The sequence below is a fragment of the Staurois parvus genome, unplaced genomic scaffold (genome assembly GCF_062004578.1).
Source record: "Staurois parvus isolate SC_StPar_1 unplaced genomic scaffold, SC_StPar_1.0 ptg000347l, whole genome shotgun sequence".
Lineage (NCBI taxonomy): Eukaryota > Metazoa > Chordata > Amphibia > Anura > Ranidae > Staurois > Staurois parvus.
The window spans coordinates 6,015,033-6,039,116 of NW_028318143.1; the positions used below are offsets into that span (position 1 = coordinate 6,015,033).

At 43.8% G+C, this 24,084-nt stretch overlaps 1 protein-coding gene across 1 annotated transcript in view; it reads right to left on the reverse strand.

Moving 5' to 3' along the window:
* The window catches only part of SYDE2 (synapse defective Rho GTPase homolog 2), an 84,133-nt gene that overhangs the window by 28,770 nt on the left and 31,279 nt on the right, over nt 1–24,084 (reverse strand). Inside the window, exon 4 of the mRNA XM_089684412.1 lies at nt 13,607–14,712. Within this exon, the coding sequence (XP_089540538.1) occupies nt 13,607–14,712 (1,106 nt within the window). The remainder of the gene's footprint in view (nt 1–13,606; nt 14,713–24,084) is intronic.

Genomic DNA, 24,084 nt, shown 5'->3' on the forward strand with positions numbered 1-24,084 from the left:
CTAAAAAACTGATCACCAAAAGGTGGACAAATACACGGGAAGTTCAGGAGCCAGTCAGTCCATACAGATAAAGCAAGGAGTAAAAACAGCAACTCAGGAGGCATGCTCTGATTTCCAACTGATCCAGTGGTTTTTAATTCTAGTCCCACAATTCATGACAAATCACCTCCATGAAGTTCTCTAGGAAACAGACATTTCCAGCAGTGTTGTTATTATTATTATTATACGGGACTTATATAGCGCCAACAGTTTGCTCAGCTCTTTACATTATGGAGGGAGACAGTACAGTAACAATACAGTTCAATACAAGAGGGATTAGAGTTTACAATCTAGGAGGGAGGGGATGGTGGTACAAGAGGTAATTAGCTGTGGGGGATGGAGTGGTAGGAGGAGTAGTGGATTTCAGTATTAGCTGGGGGCCGGGTAGGTTTCCCTGAAGAGATGGGTTTTCAGAGTGCGCCTAAAGGTGAGCAGAGTAGGCGATGGCCTGATAGCTTGGGGTAGGGAGTTCCAGAGGATGGGTGGAGCCCTTGAGAAATCCAGTGTTGATCACCTTGGTCTGCCACAGTTCTTACTGTGTCCTCCTGCCTACTGTCATAACATTTCCAGAGGCAGTAAGGATGTGCAGGTCTGCAGCAGGAACCAGTGAGAGGGCAGTAAGCAGCAAGGGCTGAAGGAAAGTTAAGTACATACACTTTTCTTACACAGGTAGACCTTCCCTTGGAAACCTAGTTATAGCAACAGGGTCGCTTTAAGCATCTATTGTTTTTATATTTTTTTTCCATGAAGAAGCATGAACTTACATTTTAAAGACAACTGGCCAGGATAGAAATACAGGAGTCAGGCATCACTAAAGGTGCATGCAGGGGCGTCCCTAGGGTTGGTGCCACCCGGTGCGGTAACACTTGGTGTCACCCCTCGGACAATCAGGATGGATCGGATCTGTGGATTAAGCATAATGGATCGGAGTTCGATCCATTATGCTCTCCAATCCGCAGATCTGATCCATCTTGCGGGGATCGTCCACTTGCAACCTATACGGGGTTCACTAATCTTTCAACATCGGTCCGGTCTGCACATGCTCAAAAAGTGAAGTCAGATGGAAGAGGTTCCTGCTATCGCGGCCGCCTTTCCTGGTTACAGACAAGTCCCGGATCTTGCACCGCCTTACCTAGATCAGTTAACCCCACATAGGTTGCAAGCCGACAATCCCCGCAAGATGGATCGGATCTGCAGATTGGGAAGCATAATGGATCGGACTCCGATCCATTACGCTCAATCCGCAGATCCGATCCATCTTGCGGGGATCGTCGGCTTGCTTTAAAACTTACCTTTTCGTGGAGCTCGTGGAGAGGGTCCAGTGTCACCCGGTGCGGCGCGCACCTCCCGCACCCGCCTAGAGACACCACTGGGTGCATTCTCCACATCTGTAACCATTGAGCTAGTCAAATGTATTTAGATTTCTCTTGTTAAGCCCCTAATATAGAGCTGTGTATGGCCAGCTTAAGCAAGTCCCCAGCCCAGAGTTAACAAGTGCATAGTAAAAGCTGGTTATATGCAGTTAGATTTTCGTTCAAACCCTTCATACCGAAATTCAGAACTTCTAAATAAAATCATGCGTCAGAACGTTCTTTCTTGATTTCATCATGGAGCAACTAATATTGTTCGAAAGCCCTAAATATTTCTTCCAGATCAGCTATTTGAATGGGATCCCAGATGTATTAAACACGTTCCATTACACTATGAACATATTTTCCCAAATGAAAACCAGATTCATAGTTAGAATTTCATTTGTTTCAGAAAAGTTTCCCATCTTGCTCCTTTGAATCTTCTAATCACTACAGTCGAAGATGAACATTCATCCCCCTAACCATTAGGAAATTGAACGAATGCTCCAAAATTTTTGAACAAAATACACTGGTGTATAGCCAGCTTGTGTTTTACAACACAAAATATCGATGTGCTTGCTTCAAATCAGCAGGTCAATATGTAGTGATTAAGATAATTTCAAATACAAAAGTCAGAAAAGGCATTTTCTATTTACTCTTGCAGGTGCCTTAATCTCCCTAGCAGTCTGATTATGTCAGTATTTCTGTGCTCAAAGCAGTACATTTTTTTGCATGGAAATATGTATTTTTTTATTGTAGGCCTGTAATTCTTAAGAATAACTCACCGAAATCTGTCTGAACAAGAGTCTAGTAAACATCCCGGGTATGATAAACTTTGAATCACGAAATCATAAATTATAATTTAATAAATAATCATAAAAAATAATGATATAATAATAAATTTAATTCAATAATATAATCAAACCTAAAACACTGAAATTTGAAATATAGCGCCAAGTTCGCACATCACTGATCTTAGTCGCAAAATCGTTTTCAGTGTCTGATGACGAATTTCCCCCACGAATCATTATCACTCAATTCTGCAAGTAGTTCTGATTTACTATCGCTGTTCTCTAGCTGGTCTAAAACCACTTTTGGCCTAAGGGGACGCTTTTTGGACGCCATGGACGTTTCTCAGTTTCCAGGCAGAAAGAACATTAAAAATGCAGGCAGGGCGCCGGACAAAGCACTCGGGACAAAATGTATGTGAAATGGTTTGATACAGTAATGTTATACTATGTGATTTTAGTGTATTGAGTGAATGTCACTTTTTTAAATTTCCCACTGGTTCTGTCCCCGGTACGTCCCGACGTCACAGGGAACGGAACCCGGAAGACGGATGCCGGCATCGGCCGGAGGAGATCGCTGGGGACACTGCAGGGGGGACATCGTGGGAGCGCAGGACAAGGGAAGGGATCCCGGAGCAGCGCTGCAGTGTATTCCCGAGTGTAGCTCGGGGTTACCACTTGTGGTGCTGAAACTTTACCCCGAGCTACACTCGGGAATACCTCCAGGGAGGTTAAAGCCCAATTCAGGGCAAAAACTACAAGGTTCACCATACCTCCCTCCCTGCTACCTCTAACTAATCCAGGTCCCCCACTGCTGCCAGTTCCAGTGCAGGGGATGGCTCCCCAAAAATACTGGTCTCCTGTTCCCCCCCCCCCCCCCCGCTATGCTGACACTGTCCATGTCTCTCTCCTGGGAGGACTCCATGAGCCACTATTCAATCAGAAGCGACATGATGGACACCCAATGAAGGAACCCTCCAGGATGTAAGCATAAGATGTAAGCAAAAGAGAAGACTTGGACCAGTGGTGTCATGATATTGTGGCTTCAGAAAAAATAAAAAGGCTATTTACCTGTTATTTATTTATTTTATTGTTACTACAGAGATCAGTTAGGGAGGGGTGGGGGTGGGAAGGGAGATTTCTATCTCAGAGAAGGGCTGTGGCTCTAAAAGCTCAAGGTTTTTTTACCTTAATCCATTCTCTGCATTAAAGTGTAAAACTTTCTGTGCCCCCTTATACTTACCTGATCCCGATCCAGCACTGTGCATGAGAGCAACATCTCTCTCTACTCTCCTCACAGGGCAGATTGATAGAAGCAGGAGCTATTGGCTAATACTGCTGTCAATCAAATCATGTGACAAGGGGGTGGGGATGAGTGACTTTTGTCTGTGTCAATAGAAACAGGCAACGCGTCTCAGAATTGAGCCCGCACGAGTGCCCCCATAAGAAGTGGCTTCCTAGGGGGCGCTCGCCTAAGAGGAAGAACCTGGAGTGGGACCCCAGAAGAGGATGATCGGGGCTGCTCTGTGCACAAACCACTGCACTGAGCAGGTAAGCATAACAACATGTTTACTGTCTCCAAAAAAATTAACAAAATGAAGGTTTACAACCACTTAAAACAAACAAAACTAAAATTTAGTGGCTAAATGGCTAGCACTTTCTCCTGGCAGTACTAGGGTCGTTGGTTTGAATCTCAGCCATGGCACCACCTGCCTGGAGTTTGCATGTTCTCCCTATGACTGCGTGGGTATCCTCCGGGTACTCTGGTTTCCTCCCACATTCCAAAGACATGCTGGGAGGTTAATTGGCTCCTGTCTAAATTGTCCCTATTATGTGTATGAATGTAAGTTAGGGACCTTAGATTGTACACCCCTTGAGGGTTAGGGACTGATGTGAATGTACAATATATATGTAAAGCGCTGTGTAAATTGACGGCATTATATAAGTACCTGTAATAAAATAATAAATACAATTTCTAAAAACTGCAATTAAATGACAAAAACGAAAAAAAAAACCCTAAAAAAAAAAGAAAAAAAAAAAGAAAAAAAAAACAAACCATCATAAATCACATGACCATCTTGCTAGGAACTCTTATCATCCCGGGGTTGTCTAATGATTTTGCGATGGCCTCAGTGCCACAACACAATGAAATTGGGCAGGATGAGGCTCTTCCTATATGGCATCAGCATAGCAAGACATTTTGGACAATTTCATTCTCCCAACTTTGTGGGAAGAGTTTGGGGGTGGCCCCTTCCTGTTCCAACATGACTGCACACCAGTGCACAAAGCAAGGTCCATAAAGACATGGATGAGTGAGTTTGGGGTGGAGGAACTTGACTGGCCTGCACAGAGCCCTGACCTCAACGTGATAGAACACCTTTGGGATGAATTAGTTCAGAGACTGTGACCCAGGCCTCTTCCCCCGACATCAGTGCCTGACCTCACAAATGTGCTTCTGGAAGAATGGTCAAACCTTCCCATAGACACCCTCCTAAACCTTGTGGACAGCCTTCCCAGAAGAGTTGAAGCTGTTATAGGTGCAAAGGGCGGGGCCAACTCAATATTGAACCCTACGGACTAAGACTGGGATGGCCTTAAAGTTCGTATGCACAGTGGCTAAATGGTTAGCACTTCCGCCTGGCAGTCCTCAGGTCATTGGTTCAAATCCCAGCCACGGCACCACCTGCCTGGAGTGTGCATGTTCTCCCTGTGCCTGCGTGGGTTTCCTCTGGGTACTCCAGTTTCCTCCCACACTCCCAAGACATGCTGGTAGGTTAATTGGCTGTCTAAATTGTCCCTAGTATGTGTATGAATGTGAGTTAGGGACATTAGATTGTACACCCCTTGAGGGTTAGGGACTGATGTGAATGTACAATATATATGTAAAGTGCTGCGTGAATTGATGGCGCTATATAAGTACCTGAAATAAATAATAATAATAAAAATTTTTTCTAAAAACTGCAATTAAATGACAAAAAAAAACCCCGTTTTCCACCAACCTTGCAAGGTCCACATTAGCCTTCTCCAACGCTGACCTCACATTTTCCTAACAGCCAATATCCCCTAGAAAACACATCACCAGGCGACACACAGACACAATTTGGTAGAAAATGACACAAGTGTTTGAACAGACTTTGAACCCAAACGAAACCCCCCCAGTAACCAGGTAACGCTACCCCACCCCCAACAAGGCCGGCATCTGCCACCAGCATGTGCAAACATTTGTATACAAGGACAGACCGCCGTTTACTGGAACACCTGGCAGGTGTTAAATCACAAGACATCAATTTTCAGTTGAGTAAACAGGACGCTGACTGCGCACTCACTGTGATGATGTAGAGACAAATCCAGGTACACGGGTCATTATGGGAAACACAGGCTGACGCTGCAGAACAAGAGGCCCATTATACACAATGTACAGATAGACGCCTCTATGATTACACCATTCACAGATCAGGAAAATATTATCTTTGTTCCAAAAGCTGACAGATGTTGTTTGATTACCGCCCTGTCCTTGGTTATATAAAACCTCATCCTGGAAAATGGAAGTCTCTTGCTGGTCACCAACCTGATATTTGTCTTTGTACTACAGCTGTCCACCAAAATCATGGTCTGCTTTCACCACTGGACTGCTCATAATACTCGCAGTGCATCCAGCAGGGACAAAACCTGGCAGAGGTTCTATTCATTCACTACTCTATCCGTTGGAATTCCAGCCTCCTCCCTCCGAATACCTATCCTGCCTAACCTATGGAAAAAAGACCTGTATGCATAGTTTGCTCCGGTCTGGTCACCTGATCTCCTAGGCCAGTGAGCGGAGGCTGCATTGGAAAGGAAAGTGCGAAGAACCCCCAATATATGGACAAGGGACTTCAGGATTCTTTGCTCTGTGTAATCATGGGATGTTGCAACGATTTAAAGTGGAGCTCCACCCAAAAAGAAGAAGTTCCGCTTTAAGCTTCCCATTAAGAATTGGCACCTTTGGGGAGCGGGAGGGAGGGCGGGTACCCGAATTTGACAAGTACCAGCTCCCACTCCCGCTCCGATCGCCTAGGCGATCAGAAGTGGCAGTTGTCCTCCCCTCCCTCTCCGTACAAGTGACAGGCGACAGGTCCCAGGAGACTACGGGACCATTCACAAAAGCGCAGAGCTTCTCACACATGCGCAGTTGGTACCCGGCTGTGAAGCCACAAGCTATCAGAGCCGGGTGACCACACTAAAGATGCCGGCACCAGGGAGAGAAGATGGACGGTGAAACCAGCGGTGGTGAGGACACTGCTGGACCGAGGGACAGGTAAGTGGCTGTATTTTAAAAGTCAGCAGCTACAGTTTGTGTAGCTGCTGACTTTTATTTTTTTTTTCCAGCTGGAACTCCGTTTTAAAGGACATAAGCTGGTGATATTTGTATTTGCATTGGAAAGGAAAGATCGCTCCACAACCGCTGAGAATTCTGGGAGCGGTGATGCCACCCATAGGTTCCCTTGGCCCAGCCATTGTGGCTGCTTCCTCTTCTCCCCTGCAGCTGCCGCTCACCGACACAGAGGAGCTAGAGCTGTAGATCAGGTGACCAGACTAAAAATAGGTAAGTGTAAGATCTATTTTTACACAGGATAGGTAGCAGGAGGGGGAGGGAGGATTTGTAAGCATAATGTAAGGCTGGAATTCTACTTTAAAGCCAAATTCTACTAGGCAGATATAAAAGACACACATTAATACAGCTCTGTAATCACTAACACATATTTAAAAAAGGAGGAAGGAAACAGAAAAGATCGCTGAGGCAAACGTGTATACTTCCATTTTAAGTGCACTTTTTTTAATGCAAGCAGTGTAAGTAGATGGATTTGACCTGGTATCAGCTTTTTACAGTCCCTGTACAGTGGGACTAAAGTGTGCTAGGAAGAAGCAGCTCAATGAGCAAATCAGTTCATGTGCATACAAGGAACATGCTGATAGGAGGAGAGAGCAGAGTGACAGAGAAAGGAGCTCATTACTGTGCCTCTTCTCCTTCCACTATCCAGTAACAGGCTGGGGCGGGTCCGGGATGACCTGGGCTCAGCAGAAGTGGGTTGAATGATGCTGGTCATCAGGTTCAGAACTACTAGCAGCAGAAAAAAACTATTGTAGGGAAATCCCTAGATTGCAGCAAAATGAAGTTCTTTTATCTTTTAAATAGCCTGTTCATTTTTATCCTAATTTGGAGTTCTGCTTTAATGCGTATGTCTGCGCAAAACTTAAAAATAGGATATGCTGAACATCTTTGGAATACATTCACATTTCCTGTGATTTGTCTCCTTAAAAACACTGTACAGAAAAATACCTGTTGTGTTACAAGACTGCAAACACAGTGCCTTTGCTGCACCGAAATCCCAAGCTGCATTTTCAGTCCTGAGAAGTTCCCTCTGGGACAACAGAACCCTCCTTTCCTCCATGACATAAGGGAAAGGTGCTCTGTAGTCCAGCAAGGGAGAATTGGACAGATCTGCTTTTCACTTTGATTTCACTGCAACAGAGGCAGAGTGCACAGGGAGATATAAGCGCACTGGATTTTTGGCAGATCAACAAGTATTTTTTTGTACTTGCAGCAGTTTTCAAGGGATAAAACATAGGGCAATGTACATGCATTACAGATGGTTTCCTTTATTCTGCTCAGACATACACTTTGAAGTGGCTCTAGACTAAGAGGTAACCTTGTCCTTTAAACACTGCAAGACAAGTCACCAGCAGAATTCACAAAAAAAAAAAAGAAGATTCTGTGGTATTTGATGCAAAATTAAATATGTGTCGGTAAATACTGCAAAAAAAAACATGCAGTAAGCGGTTAACTCCAATTCACAAACCGAACAGAAAGTAAAAAAAGAAGCGGTATTATCACCAGGGTTTTGCAGGCGGTATCACATGCAGCGAGGGGGTCCCCCAACCCCTAGGGGTCTGGTATGGATATTAAGTAGTGGTGCACCAAAATGAAACTTCTGGTGCCGAAACCAATACCGCAAATTCAGAATGCATGTGGCCAAAAAGGAAAACTGAAATGTCTGCATATGTGGGGAGGCTCAAATTTTTATTTATTTTTTTACTTTAATGTGAATTTTTATTTATTTTTTTAACTTATGACTTTATTGTTATCACAGAGAACCAATAATCCCCTATGTGATAGCATGAGTGACAGGTCCTCTTTTTGTAGGGGGAAGAGGATGGGTGGGGAGTGTGTGCAAGGCGGGGGCAGGAGAGGAGCAACGTATATAGTGCGGGAGCAGTGTATACACTCAGACTCCCTCATTGGCTGCCCTTATGTCACTGCTGGCTTTTAAATGCAATTACTGGCTTTTTATTCCCTTCGCTATAGCTCCAAGAATGAGCTGTCAGGAAAGTAAGGGGCGGGGTCACTCAGTAATGTCACTGGGTGACCCCGCCCCTTAGTTTCCCTGTGCGGTGGAGAGAATGTCAGCTCATTCTCAGCTATAGTGAAGAAGAAAAAAAAAAGCTGGTAATTGCATTAAAAAAGAATGCCGGGCTTTAAATGCAATTATCAGCTTTTTATTTTCTTTTTTTTTTCTTAGGGAAACTAAGGGGCGGGGTCACCAAGTGACATTACCCAGTGACCCCGCCCCTTAGTTTCCTTTAGCAGAGGAGAGAGTGACAGCTCATTCTTGGAGCTATAGTGAAGGGAAAAAAAAAGTCGGTAATTACATTTAAAAACCAGCAGTGACATTTAGCGGTATCTCACTATATACACTGCTCTCCTGATATTCTCTACCCCCCCCCATATGCAGCTCCCTATCGGCCTCGTATTGGATGGGGGGAGCCCCGCACTGTATTTTTCATTATTTGTAATTGCTGGCATGTTTTGTGTACATTTCGCTGTCAGTGGGACACCCGTTGACAGCTGATAAGTCATCTGTTGTTAAGGACGCCGCGGCTGGCTTCCTTAACAACCAGCTACCGTGCGATAAATTACTGCATGAAAATATGCGGTAATTACTGCATATTTTACCGCAAGTTATTTGCCGCAAACTTCTTAGTAAATTGCACATTTGCAAAAAATGTACTGCTACTGTGCGACCGCGCGATAAATTACTGCATGAATATGCGACCATGTGATAAATTACTGCATGAAAATATGTGACCGTGCGATAAATTACTGCATGAAAATATGCGACCGTGCGATAAATTACTGCATGAAAATATGCGGTAATTATCGCATATTTTAAACGCAAGTTATTTGTCGCAAAATTCTTAGTGAGTTGCACATTTGCAAAAAATTTACTGCATGCGTTATTTTGCCGGATTTTTTCAGTCATTATTTAACTCTTAGTGAACTGACCCCTAAGTGCACTTTGCCCCCCACAGCATTTTTGTAAAGACACCTAGGTAACTGTAACCCTGCTTCACTGAGGATATCACTGGCTTGTACCACAGACTCCATCCATTCCAATAGAAAACGCACACACCTTCCACAGGACACAGCCTGCATATGCATGGGAGCTGCACGAGCCAACTGGAAGGATTTTGGTGACAGTGGAGGCCACACAGTGAAGATCTTGACAGACTGAGGTATTAAAGTGGTTGTAAAGCCACTTGGTTACTTTTTATCTAAGGTAAGCTTATAATAAAGAATATCTCGTAAACATGCATCATTTATGAGATATTCGGGTTTTTTTCGCTAAGCCGGCTCAGGATGGGGAAAGATCCCAACTTTAAAGTCGAGATTCACCCCCCGAGTCTGGAGTGGCAGCTGGCTCAGCCTCTCAGCAAGCCGCTGAGAGCCTGAGCCAGCCCTTGCTTCCCCCTTCACAGCCCAGCGCTCCAGGGAGCACTGGGGAGCTGATCAGAGAGTGGTGACTGACAGTCCCGCTCTCTGCTCAGAGGAGGAGAACTCAGTCATGTGATTGCTGAGTTCTCACCCTTAGAGCCAGCGGGGGACATATGCAGTACCGAATCGATGCTGCAACCACCTAGGAAAGTATAAATAGGTTAAAAAAACTAAACAAAAAAAAACACTGCTCCACTTTTAAGTAAAAATGTTTGGAAAGAGTTTCACTTTAAAAGATCAAAACAATTAACAGGCAGACCGACTTTTTACGATGCCAATCTTGATACATTTTACATAATTATCTAAGCATCACTCGCTAATGTAAAACCATTGTTTTAAACAGTCTCAGGCATTTCATATATTATAGGGGTTTGCCAAAAAAAAACAAAAAAAAAAACTACATGATTTTCAGGTGTGAAAGTGACAACATGTTTCGTGGTGAAGCGGAATAAGAAAACAATTGCTGCAAAGGTGATTGCAGAGCTCAATCTCAGTCTTCACGGGAATGAGACTGAGCTCTGCAGTCACTTGTGCAGCAGTTGTTTTCTTATTCCAGGTCACATTCCAGCGCAATGTCCTTTTGTCTCTTTCGGTCAGTTGGCCATGTCCACCACGCTTATGCTTATCAAAGGACGTTTTATCAGAAACTGTATATGCCATCTTAACCTTTGATACTGTACCTCACAATACAGCAAATAAATTGCCAAACTTCAGTCACAGAGGCACAAACTAAGCGGGCACCAACAATTTGCACTTTGAAGTGCAGTAAGCTCTGATATTATTATTATTATTATTATACAGTATTTATAAAGCGCCAATAGTTCGCTCAGCGCTGTACATTATAAAGGGGGACAGAACATGTGACAGAACAATACCAATACAATGCAAAACATGAGGGTATCGAGGGCCCTGCTCTTTCAAGCTTACAATCTAGGAGATGAGACCTGTTAGCTAGCTGTCTCATCACACAGCAGAAACAAAAGAATGATACATCACTTCCACTTTCAACACAAAACAGGTCGTCACTTTCACACCTGGAAATCATGTAGTGTTTCCATTTTTTTTGTCTAAAGTGTGTATGTGTGGGTGGTGTGTGTAGCTCATCCACTCCCTCATCATATCACGACTCGACTACTGCAACTCCCTCCTCACTGACCTGCCTTGCCGCTGGCTATCCCCGCTTCAGTCGATCCTGAATACGGCTGCCAGACTCATTCACCATTCCAACCGCTCCGTCTCCGCCACCCCCCTCTGCCAATCCCTCCACTGGCTTCCGATTGCGCAACGGATCAAATTCAAAATCCTAACACTGACGTACAAAGCCGTCCACCATACTGCCCCGAACTACATCACTGACCTAATATCCAAGTACCGCCCAACACGCACACTCCGCTCCTCACAAGACCTCCTTCTCTCTAGTTCCCTGGTCTCCTCCTCCCATGCCCGCCTCCAAGACTTCTCCAGGGTGTCACCCATCCTCTGGAACTCCCTGCCCCAACCCATCAGATTATCACCTACTCTCCTCTCTTTTAGGCGCACCCTGAAAACCCATCTCTTCAGGGAAGCCTACCCCACCTGTATTAAAGATAGTTATTAAGAGGTTGTCAAATGAATTATCATGTCACCCAATATTTGGTCTCCATTCAGTAGCCAAAAGAGGCATTCAAAAAAAGGGGGGTTTGTGAAAAGAAATTCACAGAGAAAGCGGCTACATTATGAACAGAACGTGACACTCAGAAAAATTTCCAAAAATTATGCTTTATTACACATATATAAATATGACATATGGGCGTTCGCCCTGGTTTACCATCACCTCAGTATGAGACAATACACACAGACCTAAAACCATATAAAATGACACCAAGACCGGTCTAAATGCATGTGCAACAGAAAAAATGACTGCAAGAGTCTAATGTCCCTGTAGCACAGGCACATAGGTGAACACTTCCCAAAAGAGGTGTATCCAAAAATTATACCATAGGCATACCATAATGTTGAATATTAAATGTAGAACAATACCATTATGGTGAATCCCAATCCCATTGGTCCTGACGAAGCTGAGTGAGATACGCCCATCGGCGAAACGCGTTGACGTCATACGTCAGATACGTCACTTCCGGTCATGCGCATTAGGTGGAACGCACGCTGACCCATAAGGAGGAAGCCATCTTCACATGCCATGAGGCAAGTGTGAGCAGCACAAGCGCCAAGAAGGGGCTGGAACCCGCGGTATATCGGCGGATGTCAGCGGTGGTTCCTAGGCCTCTGTGGCCGTGTATGGCAGTACCCATGAAGGACATTTCTTTCATTCCTAATACCCACAGCACAGGTGGTGAGTGGACTGTTACAGGACATTAGATATATGGTCCTCTGTGATCTATATGACCTATATATCTTATTGAGTGTATACTCTGTCAGTGACTTCCCACATATCATTTATCTCACTACAGGATGGGGACATCATGGTGCTTTGTATAGGATACAGGATATACCACATATATCTCAACGGGCAGAAGATCTTTTGGGATATGTCCTGTTTTCCCTGCGAAAGGTGGTGTGTAGTCCACATATAGTGGTGAAGATACCATTTCAAGCAGAGTGCTGCTTTTTGCATCTTTTCTTCCACCCTGGGAATAAATGGGGCATTTTTTCATTCAAGAGCTCTAGGATACAGCTGTTTATATTACAGATGAATGGGCCCCAACCACTTGTGCCGGCACAGGAATGTATTGCATCATATATTTGACATTTATGTCTCCCCCCATACAGGCCTGTACCACTATCCCTTCCCTCCTAAATTGTAAGCTCGAAAGAGCAGGGCCCTCGATCCCCTCATGTTTTGCATTGTATTGGTATTGTTCTGTCACATGTTCTGTCCTCCTTTGTAATGTACAGCGCTGAGCGAACCATTGGCGCTTTATAAATACTGTATAATAATAATAATTTTATATATATATATAATTACACATATAGACACTGGCATGTAATGCATGTCCAGTGGTTCATTTACCAGTAAGAAGTGATCCTATTTACCAATACTTACGTTTCAAGCGTCCAGTTTGTTGAAGTGCCACAGTTTCTCTTCTGGCCGCAGCAGGTGTTCCACACTTCTGGGTCTGTTAAATATGTGTTCCCCTGCCATACAGCACAGGCTGCTCTCACCAGCTCATGTATCACTACGAGCCAACAGGAGAAACCACAATGTGTGGTCTGGGTAACAGGTGTTCGACCCACCCGATCACCCGAATATCTGCTGCAGCTAGGAGTGAAGCAAAGTGGTGGTGTTTGAACAAATGGCTGTAGGAAAAGTATGGCGTGTTATCTTTTACAGGGTCAGCTTTAAATAAAGGTGACCTGTGGTGGCGGGGTCACTAAGTTTTCAAGTGTGATTTGTTGGACACAGGAAATTAAGGTGAAGAGGGGAAAACCAATGACGACAACAACCACTGGCAGAGATGTCGCCTAAATATCTGAAGAACAGGTGCTCCTGATGTGCTCAGTAACCAAATAGATTCTCCAATTCTTGATGCACATTAAAACATTATTGGCAGTGTGACAAGAAACAAGAACAGCTCTTCCACTAGAAACTGAGCCAACTGAAATAAAAAAACACTCTTTACCTGACAGCCTCTCTTTTCAATCTCCATGATGCACTTCTCCATGAGAAGTGGGACCATCGATCCCGTGTTCTCCTTTTCGACAACCTGTCGAGCATCCACCCCAAATACCACAGGGTCACGGTCTACACCAAGGCGATCTGAAGAGTTCTCCCACTGCTCCATGAGAGTCAGTTTCACGTAGATCAAACCACGGGGTTCCAACTTAACAGCCAGCTGGTGGGTTTTGGTCACCCTAAAAAGTGCAGGCAGGACCACAGTGCCATGGCAACAGACTCTGTTCCTCTTTGGGGTTGGGTCCCAACTAAACACAACCAGTTTTAAGTGCTGGGCATTTTCAAGTTCAATATTGAAGGTGTGATCCATGTCTAGGAATGACGTCCTACAAGTCAGAAGAGCCGTTCTGGCTTTGTTGACAGAATCTACTTGGATAGCACAAAACACATCTTTAGAGTCTATCCTAGGAGGCTTTAAATCCTCTGCACCATAAAAGTGAAGGCTCATCAGCCCTGATACATACTGGAAGCACTTGGGTTGATCAGAAAAGCTATAGTGCCTGAAGGCATCGATGTCGAAGTCAGACTTTGTATTATTACAAGGAAGGGACTCTTTTCCCTTTGTAGACCTGTTCTCCCCACCATGTTTGCCTGATTTGGTTATAAGCTCAGGGGAGTCCCCATCACTGAGGTAACCCCCTTTGCTGGAAGATTTGGAAGTGCCTGAATTTTTTTTCTTGTAGCTCTGCTGTGAAGATACGCTGCTATCGAGGTGGTATCGGCTGATGACGTTCCTACTGGCGGCAGAGGCTGCCGGCCCAGCAGACGACAAAGATGGTGCGTGGCTTACATCCTGACAGTTTCCTTTGGAAGTGGAAGACAACTGGTCAGAGTTACTGTGGCTCGATGTCCCTTTGACACTCAACTTTCTGCTGAGTTCCGGTAGCTTTTTCATCTTCATAGACAGTTTACGAACAGTCCGTGGGGATTTAATTTTGTCTGGGAGGGACCAGTTAATGCTTCCTCCTTTCTTTGATGGGTTGGGGCTACAAGGTGGAGAGAAATCGCCTGGGGCAGATGAACTGGCCTTTTGACTACTGGGGGCACTTGGACCTTGAAGAAAACAGAAATAAATTAGCTCTTCTGTATGATCACCTCACATATCAACACATCAGGGTAGTAGTGACATTTCAGAAATATCTACGATTTCAAAACAAAAACCAAAAAATATATTGCACTTCAGCCCTGCTCTTACAAAGCTGATACACAAAATAAGATGGGACAGTGCTCAACACACTTTGGGTAAATAAGGCCAATTATAAGATACCTTCGTGATTTGTGCTTTAGTATACAGTCATTTCTTAAGCTGGTCATAGATGGTTTGAATCTCAGCCAAGGTTCGAACCCTGTATGGGCAGCCTTAATATACCCAATTCAATTTTTGTATGACTTGGGTACAAGTGTCAGATTTGTCATGTGATTATTGCCAGTGGCTCCCATCCCGTGGTTGCAGGAAAGAAAATCACATCATCTATGGCTGACTTTATGCTTCCTTGTCTGTTGTATTTTGCAAGGTTATCTCCTTTACCCTGGTAGGCAACACCCTGGTATGCGATGACTATCTCTACATCATTTGTACACAATGGGCCATATTTTTACTCTAACCTTCCCACGTAGAATGTGTTGCCCTCTGCTTTGTCAGTTCTGATAAGGCCTATGATTTGTGAGGTTGAGCAGTAATGGTGTTTTCTGTCTGACCCCCGTATCTGTCTGTGTTGTCTGAGGGTTAGCTGATATCAGTGGTGAGAGGAATGAAGATAGTTCTTCTATTGCGTTATTTTAACAACAGAATGAAAAGTAAATAGTGGCTGTAGGCTAAATGAAATATGTTCTGTGAGGGAAACTCTAATGCTTAGGTAAATATTTAGGAGGGTTAGGTAAGGCTATCCATACACACGTGGATTTCAGAGTCCGATGGGGTTAACAAGAGATAGCACTTGATTCCTCAATCCACACCGACAGCGTGGATGGAGAAGAATCTCCCCTGCTGGCTGTTGTATTCTGACAGCCGCTGCCTTCCAAGATAAATACTTTATTTTTACAACAATAAACATTATCAAAGTAGAACTTGTTGCCTATTAACGTTCCAAACTGTTTGCACTATACAAAAGTGATCTATACATTATAATGACAGTCATCTGTTCTAGTTATTTATTTTTATATTGGACAAAATCTAATGTCTATGGCAGGACTGGATTGCTGGATTGTTATTGATCAATAAACCAAAGTCAGCCCCTGGATCGTAGGTCAGCAGCCCCCTCAGCTCCACTAAAGCTTTGATTGTCAGCTCTGCGTATAGTTTGCTATGAGGGTTGTGCCTGTGCATGGGCTTCTTTACAGAGGGCCGACTGTCCCCAGACACATTGGGGTTGATTTACTAAAACTGGAGAGTGCACAATATGGTGCAGCTCTGCATAGAAACCAATCAGCTTCCAGGTTTTATTGTCAAAGCTTAATAGAACAAGCTGAAGTTAGAAGCCGATTGGCTACCATGCACAGCTGCACCAGATTGTGCACGCTCCAGTTTTAGTAAATCAACCCCATGAGATCATGCAGCTTTGGCATATAAGGAAACGCAGCTCCTTTGTTGAAAATGTACTAGTCCCACAGACAGCTTTCCACTGAACATTTTTTATCTAAAATAATCAGGGCTTTGCATGGTTACTCCTGAATGTAAACATATCCAGCCCTTCAAGGTTTGAATCATGAAAAAAACAACAAAAAAAAAAAAAACACCAAAACAAAAAAACCTCCCATGATACATCATCAGGTTTTATTGAGCCCTATATAAACTGTAGCTCTGCTAGACAACACAATATTTTTTGGAGGGGCGCAGTCACACCGTTTTTCACAATGCTGCATTTAGGGCTCTTTGCTAGATGCTCTCCAATTGCATGTAAAAGAGGTAAATGAGTTTGTCATTTTTATTTGTAAGATTTCAACCGCTACTTATTATACATCTGTAAATCAGTAGTCCATTTTTTTTAATTTGTTCTTTAAAAGAAGCTTGCAGACTCCCAGAGCAGACTGCCTGCCTTGCGATTTTTCTTTTAAAGGAGAAGTCTGCTTTTCATAACATGTTATATGTTTCACCATATTCAGGGTGTATAAAATGATCAGCCCCCACTCCCCTGTTTTGACAGCTAGTGGAAAAAAAAAAAAAAAAAAAAAAAAAAAAATCGCAGCCATGCAGGGCTCCACCCACATCCTTCACAGTATTCTATGAATGAGAAACTACAAGTCCTAACATCCTTTGTGGCTGTCGGCCTGTAGTTCTCAAAGGACAACCACAGCGCTGTGATCACTGTGATAGTTCATGGATTCCTCCTGTCAGTAAGTATCGGCCCGCCTGTACAAGGTACGAGCACACAGATACAATGACAGATCTGCAGGAAACCTGCGTTACATCAGCCATCTGCTGATTGCTGGTGAAATGCTTTACATGCTCCTACAACAAAAAATAGTAAAAACACATTTTTTTTTACCTGCAAAAAAAATGTACATTTATTATTTTTTGTTGAAAGGTGAATATATCCCTTCCAGGGGCGGGCTGACAATTCACGGGGCCCCTGGGCAATAGGGGATCATGGGGCCCCTGTGTCCTTGCCCAAACTCTAAAAAGCCTATGAAAAAGGTACCAGGGGCATCTCATGGGGCCCCCTACTAATCTCGGGCCCTCGGGCAGTGCCCGAGTTTCCAAATGGTCAGTCCGCCCCCGATCCCTTCATTTGTGCCCCGCCCCCCCCAGGCCTGAGCACATACACATTTTCAGAAGGTCCTCTTTAAGGCCAGTTTGTGTTATTTTATTAAAAGAGAACTTGAATTTCTTCACACAGAGTTCTTCTATGGAGTTGTGCTGACTTGCTACTAGTGAATGAGAGGGTCTTTGTCCCTCTCTGGTAAACAGCCTGTCTGAGGAGTTGCTGAGCTGCACTGCCCTCCCTCCATAAACACTTCTTACTCAGACAGAAAACTTCCTTGTGAACTTCTTCAACTTTCTGTAGATTTTAAATCTTCAGGCAAGCCTGACATTAACAGGCCTATCAATGCAACAACACCAGTTTATAAAGCTCAAAAGAAAAACAAAAAACGTTCATCAGGAGTAGGAAAAAAAAAACCAAAAACAAACAGTAACAAGACATGTGAACACTGAGTAAGCACCAACAGGCAACAAAACATGCTTTTCATGCCGGCTTTCCAAACTGCCTACACAAATGATTCTTAAAAGTTGCATAGAAGCATAAACACGACCCACCCAGCATCCCACAGTGCAAGTTCCTGGCCTGGCCATTGATGAATGGGATGGGATTTAATGGATGTGTACCTATAATTTTCAAAACATTAACCATAACATATAAAGCCATTTATAACTCTGCCCCAAATTCCATCACCAATCTTGTCTCTAAATATCACCCAAACCGTACTCTCCGCTCCTCGCACGACCTCCTGCTCTTTAGCTCCCTTGTCTCCTCCTCCCATGCTCATCTCCAGGACTTCTCCAGAGCTTCCCCCATCCTCTGGAACTCTCTACCCCAATTTATCAGACTAATCGCCTACTCTGCTGACTTTTAGGCGATCTCTTCAGGGAAGCCTATCCTGCCCTCAGCTAATAATGAAATCTTCTATTCCTCCTACCAGTCCATCCCCCCCAGTTACTACCTTTTGTACTACTAGCCCCTCCCTCTTAGATTGTAAGCTCCCAGGATCAGGCCCTCCTATCCGTCTTGTATTGCACTGTATTATTGCTGTATTGTCTCCCGTTATATTGTAAAGCGCTGAGCAAACTGTTGGCGCTATATAAATCCTGTATAATAATAATAATGTGCTCCACATGCAGAGAACCACGCTGACACATTATAGTGTATGCACTTGTATGTTATTATTATTTTATGCTTTTGTACTAACGGCACATCTGGATGGCAGCTGGCTCTTCCCTAATCTCTAGTGTTTACATCCTTTCTGCATGTGAGTGGGCAAAACTCCAGCTGCACCTTTATTCCAAGAATAAACTACGACCTCGCTATCATAATGTTACCTCAGACCCAGTCTAACTTCCCAGGCTTCCGCAATATATACATACATACACAGAAACATAGGAAATGGATGGCTGATATGCAGTTTATGGTGCATATCTTTGCAGTTTCTTTAATGAACAACACATCCATAGCAAGTGTTCGCTGTGGATTGTCAAAGAGAACATGGTATAATCCACTTACTGGTGATACCGTGATACACCACGTATTTAAGAAAACAAAAAGATATATACTCACAAACCCAAAAGAGAATAAAACCAATGCAATAATGCGCCCTGCATAGGGATAAGCTGACGCGTTTCGGGAGACGAACCCCCTGAAGAAGGTTCGTCTCCCGAAACGCGTCAGTTATCCCTATGCAGGGCACATTATTGCACTGGTCTGTCATCGTGGACTACCTGTTCTGTTTTTATTCTCTTTTGGGTTTGTGAGTATATATTTGTTTTCTTAATAAATACATGGTATATCACGGTAATGCACGATGAGAGTGCGCCCTTGTCTGCTTTTGTTCACCAGTACCCAGATTTCCCAATCGTAGAAGGGCTGCACCTCACCGTTTGGCATTCAGAATACCATTTAGTCTGTATGAAGATTTGAGCGCTAGTTTCGTTTGTTTTTGGATTGCATGGTATAATCCACAACTGAGTTCTTGAATATCAACCACTTCAGTTCTGGAAGGTTTTACCCCCCTTCATGACCAGACCATTTTTTGCTATTCAGCACAGTGCTACTTTAACTGGTAATAGCGTGGTCATGCAACGCTGTACCCAAATAAAGTTTATACAATTTACATGCAATAAAAAAACTAAATTTAAAAATCAAAAATTTCTTCATAAAATGTAGGCCAATATGTATTCTGCTAAACGTCTTTGGTAGAAAAAAAAAAAATCACAATAGGTGTATAATGATTGGTTTGCGTGAAAGTTGTAGCGTCTACAAACTCTGTTATATATACTAGAACTTGTATTACTTTGTTTTATACTACTAATGGGAGGTGATCAGCGACTTATAGTGGGACTGCTATAGTGCGGTAAGCAATCTAACTCTGACACTGGGTGGGAACTGCCACTGACATCACCAAAGGTATTAATGCAGTGATCAGTCACATGGTCACTGGACTAATGACACTGACTGGGAAGGGGTTAACATCTTGGGTAATCAGGGGGTAAATGTGTGCCTAACAATAGGTCATGTGTGTATTATGTTCTGCTTTTTACTAGATATCTCTGTTTCTTCTTCCTGCAAAGCAGGGAATAGAAACAGGGAGATTGTTCCCTTTGTACAAAGCCCTGTGCTGATTGCCAACACAGGGCTCTGGGCTTTTACTGGACACAGCCGATCAGCAGGTCTTAGTCATGAATCATTAGCCAGGACCTGCTGACTAACTTCTGCTGTGTACAATCAAATTGAAAGTCTGCGGGTGGAGGTATGCACACGCACCCTGTACCCGGGAGAGGCTAGAGAGGTACAAGTACGGTACTGTGCCTGAACGGGCCACCCTTCTTCAGTATATGTGGGTGGGCTGTCCGCAAACAGGTAAACAAACAAAAAAAAGAAAAAAAAACAAAAAGGAACCCCTTCCCCCGGCTTTTTCCTTAAAGCTGGCCATACCTTATACAATTTTCCTTTAGATTGACCATAAACCATATAATATGAGGTCACACGTAAACAGCACTTTCAATTTGTATCCAATCAGGCCTCCCCTTGCACTACATAGTTAAAGGTAAATCTAAAAGGAGATTGTACAGAAATTGTACAAGAAAATCGTATAATGTATGGCCAGCCTTAGGCTTGTGACAGACAGGCGACGCTGCCATTAATGACAAATCACAAGCTTCAAAGTGCCTTCCACTTACCTCTATGGAATCGCTCACCCAAACCCTGCTGAATCTTGATCACTAGTAATGGGAGCGACATGTTGTTGCCGTGATTCCAGAGGGAAATCCTAACAATTCTACCAATGGCCATTTGTATCTAGCGATAAAATCACCCATCTGACATCAGCCTCATGGAAGCGCAGGAAATCACCATGAATGTTCTCAAACACAGAATGCAAAAGACAATTCCAAACACGGTAGAGGGTGGTAGGAGAGCTCTTGTGGTTGAAATGAGGACAGTTTGACTTTTGAATGAACCTCTTAAAATCTGCACACAGACAGGCAGCAAGCCCAGCCTAACACCTCAATATCAGAACATCTGCAACTATTCTGCAGCAATGTTTCCAGGGAAAAGAAAAATCAAAAAAATTTGGGCCTATGCATGTGGCTTTCAAGAATAAAGTGTTATTTGCCTACAGTATTTAGATTGCAGAATTTATTTTGGAGCAGGTTGGAAAAAAAACATTTTGTCATGAAAACAAAAAGGTACTTTAATGACGCATTCACACCTGCAAAGGCACCCGCACTCCAGTTGGACATGGGAACCTCAGCAGGCGTCAGCCCTATTGAAAGCAATGGGAGGCTGCTGGTCCAGAAGCTAAATCGCGTCCACTCACACGTGATTGGTCAGGTAGCGATCACATGCGAGTGATCAGCCCTGAACGCAGACAGAATCCAAGGCCGATCACTCACATGCGATCGCTGATGATAAGCGATTACATGTGAGTTTCCATTATTACCTGCAGAAGCCAGCAGCCTCCCATTGCTTTCAATAGGGGAGCCTCCCGCAGCGGATCACCGGAACCTCCCTGCGGTTCCTGCATCTAATCAGAGTACAGGAGCATTCTCAGGTGTAGCTGGGCATCACGAGCATCCCTGTGCCTTAAAGGAAGCGTTGACTTCCATTGGAAACTTGTATCTACAGAGTTATTTCAGGAACTTATATAGTGCCGTCAATGTACGCAGCGCTTTACATATATATTGTACATTCACATCAGTCCCTAACCCTCAAGGGGTGTACAATCTAAGATCCCTATCTTACAGTTATTCATACACATACTAGGGACAATTTAGACAGGAGCCAATTAACCTACCAGCATGTCTTTGGAGTGTGGGAGGAAACCGGAGTACCCAGAGGAAACTTACGGAGGCACAGGGAGAACATGCACACTCCAAACAAGTGGTGCCGTGGTTGGGATTTGAACCAATGACCCTGGTACTGGCAGGCGAAAGTGCTAACCATTTAGCCACTGTGCTGCCCAACAGGTATTCTTATAATAAAGGTTAGCTCTAGGTACAAGGAATATCTCCTAAACGTGCACAGTTTAGAAGATATTCAGCGTCTCTGCAGCTGCTGATGTCACCAGCGCATGCGCTCTGAAGGAACGACATTCCATGCTGTTCCTTCAGAGCTCTGTGCTGCGACCGTGACTCCCTCACACATGTGCGGGAGTCCTGTGATCACGGCTCGGCCAACCAAGCGGCCAGAGTCCGCAAACCCGGAAGGAAGACCTTCAATGGTGACAGCACGCCACTGGAGGGATTCGTTCTAAGGTAAGTCTTTCACAATGTGCTAGTATGCAATGCATTCTAGCACATTATGACATTACTTTGCAGGAAGAAGTTTTTTTGGGTTTTTTTTCTAACTCAAGTTTACTATCACTTTAACCCAGGCCTTGAAATTTCCACTCGCCTGTTCGCCAATGGCGAGTGTAAATTATGGTGGGGGAGAGTGTGTCCCCCAGGGCCATCTTGCTGAGCAGGTTCGGAGCTCAGGCCGGATCTGTCATTGGCACTGGGAGCCGTCAGACTGCTCAATAGCTGAGCGCAGTGAAAGCAAAACAAGGAGTGTGTGCTGTGCTCTCTGCCTCCCCCTAGAGTGCAGTACCTGGTTCTGTGAGTGAACAACGAAGTACTGCAACTTTTTATAGGGTGTGTGTGTGTGTGTGTCTACCTAATTTCAGCTCACTCTGGTCACATGACCCTCTATGTCAGCCAGTGATGGCTTTAGGGGAGAGGAGAGAGCACTTAACAGCGTGTGTGTGTCTGTGTATGCATGTACATGTGTCTGTGTGTATGTACATGTGTGTATCTATACATGTGTGTGTCTACACGTGTCTCTGTACGTGTGTGTACATGTTTCTGTGTGTGTGTGTGTGTGTACAGGTGTCTCTGTTTGTTTGTGTGTGTGTGTTTGTTGGTGGCGAGTAACTCTCAAGGCCTGGCTAGTAGCTCAGGACTTGAAATTGTAAGCCCTGCTTTAACCTTTTCATTGATATATGTGCTTCTACTGTGGAGGTTATGGAAATGTTAGAATTAGGACTGAAGTATACAGAGAACCCTTGATGTGGGACTGCAGCTTACGCATATATGTGTGCAAACAAAACCCTCTGTTTTTAACGCAAGCTGTTATACAGGGCCAATATGGTTGTTTTGCAGGCTGGCTAGTAAGTGTTGCTGGGAAATCCTGTGTTTGTGATGTGCATTGCCCTTCCATGTGCACCTTGCTGCTAAGGCTGGTTATATGTTGGGACGGTTGCCATTTTTTTTTGTACAGTTGGCATTCTCAGGTGTGAATGCACCCGTAGAAATATTGTAACAGTATATATATAAAGATCTAATCAGCTGAGTTCTTCAGAGCTGCAAGTCTATGAAGCAGTGACTATAAACTCTTACTACATTGTAACAAGTAAACATAATGCTGGGTGGGCATGTTTTCAAATAACGGGCAGAAAAAAAAAATCCAAACAAATTAGTTAAAAAAATAAAAATTCTAGATCCTAGAAATTATCATGCTGATGTACCTTACAAAATGAAATAGTTTTTTTATTGCGCTAGTCCAGATGCTCGGTGCTCAATTATTTTCCACAAAGACTACAGCAGCCAAGCCCAAACGATCACAAGACTTTCTTTTCTTTAACCACAACTGAATAATAAAAGTTATTTTTTAACCAAACAAGATGGGTCAGGCTCTGTGACATTCATCTGAATACACCAATCCACATCACAAACCACCGCTCATCTAATCCAGTTTGTGGTCTGTACCAATTCTCAGTATAGCCAAATACAACCGTCATTTGGCAAGCTAGGCATCAAGGCCAAGAAAATCTGGCAATTATTAAAAAAAAAAAAAAAATGGTAGTTGCTTGGCTGGCATGCTGACCCAGAGGCTTCAATACTTCTCAATCACTGGCCTGCAACAACCAGGTAGAACAGGAGAGTCTGTCTGTAAAAAAATAAACACAATAAAAAAAATCTGATCCACTGTAACAGCCCAGCAACTAGCATCTTTAAAAGGAGAGGTCACCAATGGCAGCTTCCATATTTCCTTAAAATGTTTTCTCAACAACTTCACTAGTACCATTGAGTGGTGGCCATAGTGTTCTGGAGTGCAGTTTTACAATGACACTATGTTTACTTGGGTTTAAAGCAGTAGTAAACCATCAGACTTGTCAGTACAAGTCTGATGATTGGAGGAGAGCTTACAGAGTTCCCAGCACAGCTAGAGAACTGAC